The 5149-nt window shown below is 34.8% G+C and overlaps 1 protein-coding gene across 1 annotated transcript; it reads right to left on the reverse strand.

Moving 5' to 3' along the window:
- Positions 1–1271: 1271 nt before the first annotated feature.
- On the reverse strand, positions 1272–2641 carry LOC133291692 (TLC domain-containing protein At5g14285). The gene has a single exon (XM_061489991.1). The coding sequence runs from the start codon at positions 2214–2216 to the stop codon at positions 1473–1475; it is 744 nt and encodes a 247-aa protein (XP_061345975.1). The 5' UTR covers positions 2217–2641; the 3' UTR covers positions 1272–1472.
- Positions 2642–5149: the final 2508 nt, after the last annotated feature.

The following is a 5149-nucleotide window of genomic DNA, read 5'->3' on the forward strand; positions in this document are numbered from 1 at the left end:
TGAGAATGGTTTAAAATCTTAATCAAAATTATCTTTAAAAAAAAAGTAGGAAGATGACCGAGGCTAATGTTAATAATAAACGTCCTTTTTGTTATTCATCCAATAGACTCAACAAAGTACCATCTCACGTGAACCAATAAGGGTCTTCCATGCCTTCTGAAGGTGCTAGAAGCTGCGCCTTCCACCTATTGGGCCATGTGGCACAATGCAATTTTTTATTTTATTTTTTTAATTTAAATGGGAGGTGTAACATCAAAATAATGTTTGCCGCTCGAAATAATAGCACCTTTCAAAACAACAAAATGATAAAATAGCATTTTCACGGCGCACACATCCGAAAAAATAAATTTACATACAAGCCAAGTTCAGTGTGACTCATTTCAACCTCATTTACATTAACCATACATGTTGTTGAACTGGCATTTTCCCCCCAGTCATATCATGTGGGGTTCGGCCTTCACAATGTGTGGCAACTCTTTTATTGGCTGTTGGATATTTTGATGGATTCGTTTAAGTTCCTACACCAAAATTCGCAAGCCCATTATGAGCGCCGCCCCTAAACTTACAAGTAACATCAATTACTCAATCATGAGTTTTGAGATGATCAAGACATGTCATTCCAACCTCAAGTTAATACTTTATTGCAAGCTTGTTTCACAAGAACCTATTTATTCGTCATAAGGGAAATGATATGTAGCTGTGACCCCAAAAATTCCTCTGCTCAGAAAATTTAACACGTAATTCCAACCATGTAGTCTCACAACCTATTTTGGCAGCAAATATGTCAGAAAAGAGGCGTGGTTTATACCATTTCTCCAGACTCCAGGTATGCGTGCATTTACACGAAATATGTGTGTGCCACAATTAAAAGCAAAATTAAAGATTCTCAATGAAAGCTTGACCTATCCCACTCAAAACATAAACCTTATAAACACAGTATAGTACTGAAAGAGGATATCCCCAGTGATGGCTCACCCAAGAGTTGTTTCTTTCTAGCGGCAAGGAAACCAGTGTTTTTGGAACAAGAAAAAAAGTAAACCAAATAGTACTAACAGCTGCAATATGCAGATGTAAATCCCCAACACGATGCATAAAATGAAAAGCTTCAAAACAACCATCAAATACACTTAAATCATTACAGAACCAGGTGCTAAATGAGTAAAGGAACGAGGGGAAAACGATAAATTAAAAACAAAATAAAATATATAGGCTAAATCTCATCACTTAAATTGATTCATTATCCATAAAAAGAATATACCAAAAGCCATGACAATCAACCAATCATCCCCAGCATCCAAAAAAAGAAAATAAAAATAAAAGAAACATTGATTTGGCTAAAACCACAATAAACCAACGCAGAAATTCCAAAACTTGTCGCCGAAAACAATAAATTAGCATTATAATAACAATCAGCAATAATATCAAACAAATAGGAACAACACTGCTAATTCTGAGTGCTTACAAATCAATCCCTATCTAATTTTCTCCTCTAATTTCCTTGTTCTTTCCCTAAAAAGCTGAAGCCAAAGGTTCGAAATCCACATAATACTAAAACCCATGGCCATAAGCACAACCACAACCCAAGAAACCCAAACCCACAAGGGAACAAGACCACGCGCATTCCCACCAGCATAGAACACAATCATTCTGAACACAAAATAAGGACCAACAAAACCCCTAACCACCGAATACAACGCATAAAACGGCGCTGACAAAGCAACATACACCTTGGCGGCGAGTGGGTCCTCACGCCGGCGAACACCGGCGATGGTCCACACGTTCTGGCACGCGCTGGTTACCTCGGCGAGGACTAGCAGCACCAGCACCGCGAAAGCCCCGTGCGAGACCACGTGACGGCACGTGAGGATCACGAAGAGAGTGGCGAGGTGGTGCGCGATGAAGAGCACGTCGTTGGGGAAGAACACTATGTAGTGAAGCATATCCATGAGGAAGTAAGCGATGCTGTAATCCATGACCACCTTCTGGAAGCTTGTATTGGCGGCGGCGAAACCGCGGTTCGGGTCGCCGAGTATGGCGGCCGCCGCGAGAAACACCGCCGGAGTGCCGTGAAAGAGGGATATCAGGCAGCTTGATAATTCGGGTCGGTTCTTAGGGCTCCAATTGGGGAAAATGATAAAGTAACCGATTAGGTAGATTGTGAGGAACATGAAGAAAAATGGGAACACAACCCAGCTTTCTAAGACTAAGGTCGACATCTCTCTTATCTTGTTTTCCTCGAAAAGCTTAGATAGGTACCTTAAAAAAACAAATGAAGAAAACGGTTTTTTTAGGGAGGAGAGAAAGAGGAATATTCTTGAGTTTTTATTCTGATTCTTTCTCTGGGTGTGTGTTTTTGGAGGATGGAGAGTGAATGATTATGACTTTGAGCTTATCTTTGAGTGATGGAGGTTATATTAAGTTTTGGCTTATTTATGAGAGAGAGAGAGAGTGAATTTGGGGTTTTTGTTTGGGAAAAAGGAGAATAATTTTTGAATGTGGAATTCGAGAATGAACACATTCACGGACACTGAGTGCGTTTTTTGGTGAGAAAAAGTGACGGAGATTCGATGAATTCAGAGTTGAGTGGATTGAGGATTGAAGCTGAGAAAAGGAGGAAGTGTGTACGGATGAACTTTGTTGCTTCTTGGGCTTTTATGGTCCCTGTTAGCGTTTAGAAACTACCGATTTTATTTTTATTTTTTATTTTTTCAGTCATACATAAAAAATATATTATAGTGATATAATAAGAAATTGACTATCAAATAAGAAAAAAGATTAAATGAGGATTGAAATATTTAATAATGTTTCTATAATTATTAATTTTAAGATTTAATTTGATCTGTAATTAAATTTTTTTTATCTATAAAAGTTAAAAAATTTATTAGATTTTTAAATACTTTTTTAATTTAAGTTGTGTGTATTTGAACATCAAAAATAAATTTGACTTTGATTTGAATAGATTTGATTTATTTCTGTTTTAGGTATTTGAACTGATAATTTTTTTTGGAAAAACTACAGGAATTTTTTTTTATCAATTCAAATACCTAAAACATAAATAAATCAAATCTATTCAAATACCTCAAAATTATCAATTTGAATTGATTATTTCATTCTTATTTATTTGTCCATTTACCAATTAAAGTTTAGGTTAAGAAAGTAAAATACTTAAGAGTTAAAACGTAATAAATGTTTCTACCAAAAAAATAATAATAAAATTTTCTACCAAAAAAAAAGGTAATAAAATTTTCTACCAAAAAAAAAAAGCGTTATCCATTTTGTTAATTTGACGTGATTCAAATTAAAAACAATATATAAAAATCAATTTAATTATATATATTTTTTAAAAATAAGTTCCAAACATATTTCTAAATTAATTCATCAAATCAATTATAATTTTAGTGATTTTAACATACCTTTAGTACTTATTAGTTTTAATAATTAATTTTTTTTATAAAAGTTATTAAATCCAGTGTTTAAAACCCCCTGGGTCGACCCCGCTTGGTCACTAAATCCCTCTCTCTCTCTCTGAGGGTTGAGGTCAGTCCGTTAGACCTTGCATGCACGTTGATCCCTTTGACCCTCGAAACTCCCTGATTGAACTCGTGACTCCTGGGTCAGAGGGGGTCACTGCATTTTTTTTTTTAAATTTATATACGAAAAGACATTGTTTGGTGTATAAAAAAAATAAAGTTGTTAGCTAGATCTAGTACTAGATTTGAAATCTGAATTGTTCTTCTTCTTCTCTTCTGTTCTTCTCTCCCAGACTCAGACCCAGTTTCCTAATCCGGTTATCTCCTCCGTCGTGGTGGGGAATCCTCTTCGGTCTTCTCTCTCCCTCTCCTCTGCTGTTCTGGTTATTCTCTCCCCACCTTTGATTCGTCACACTGCCGCCTCTCCTCCTCTGTCGTTCTCTCTTGAGTAAGGGATCTCCTTTCACAAGCTATTATAGGTGCGTGAGAAGGACAAGGAGGGCCTGAATTTGATGATATAGCTTTTCATTAACTCTATTAGAATAGAATCTAGATCCTCCTCTAATGTAAAAATTCACATGACCATGTCATGTGGGGAATCATAACCATACAAAGGTAGGAGGAGAGAAAAAAATGTTAAAGTAGGTAGTTACGAAATTATAACCGTTGATTTATCTTTGTATGATTGTGATATTCCTACACGACCATATTATGTTTTTTTTCCACATGAGATGATTCATTTCCATTAGAATATGTATTTTATACTTTGACTAACTTGTATAATATTGACTTATGGATATAATTGATTGAATTATGTTTGGGAAATATTACTCTCCTTTCACATAAGACAACTTCTCTCATTTTCTTCCACTTCGATTTTTGCACCCCACCTTTTTTTTTTCTTGTAATGGTGGGACCCACCCATTTTCTCTCTACAACATAAGATAATTATCTTATGTAAAAGAAGATTAATGATTATTTGTGGTTTGATTTTTTCATATAAGAAATGTATTTATATTTTTTTAATGGGTTTTATAAGAGTTATGTTGTAGGAAAAATGATTGTGTTATGTTATAGAGATTCGTTTGGCGTGCCGAAGTTTTTTTTTTTTTTTTTTTTGGTTTCAAAAATTGCGAGTCCCACAAAATGTTGTGTGTGTAGGAAAGTTGTTGTGCTCGTGTTAAATGATAGATACAAAATCTTTTTAATTATATAAAATTGGATCAACAAAGTGATCTTATGACTCCCCATTAACCCATGATCTTTAACCTCGATTACCGAGCCGAAATTTTAAACTTGATTAAATCTTCTTTAATCTTTAACAAGGTTAATAAAATAAATAACATATCTTTTCAAGGTAAAAAAATTTATTTATTGAAATTTAATTAAATAATTACGCAAATATCACAGTTTGGGAAATATTTACGCATCTATTGTACATTGTGACGCCCCACTGGGGCGTCTCTCATGAAGGAGAAGACGCCCACATAGGTCGTCTCTCATGAGTTGGTGACACGTGTCACTTGTTTTTTCAAAAAAAAAATTAATTTAATCATAAGACTTCTAAATGCCATAACTTTTGACTCGAGTATCCAAATCAGGTAATTCTTTTTTTGATTCCACATAACTTTTCGAGATCTACGCAATGACATCTCATTTGACATATTTTATTTCTCACA

Source organism: Gastrolobium bilobum, unplaced genomic scaffold (assembly GCF_033153095.1).
Source record: "Gastrolobium bilobum isolate Gb01-03AN ecotype WA unplaced genomic scaffold, APGP_CSIRO_Gbil_v1 utg8799, whole genome shotgun sequence".
NCBI lineage: Eukaryota > Viridiplantae > Streptophyta > Magnoliopsida > Fabales > Fabaceae > Gastrolobium > Gastrolobium bilobum.

What these genes read in the sequence shown, in the direction of transcription:
- LOC133291692 (XM_061489991.1), bottom strand. Translation starts at nt 2,216, where the DNA reads ATGTCGACCTTAGTCTTAGAAAGCTGGGTTGTGTTCCCATTTTTCTTC.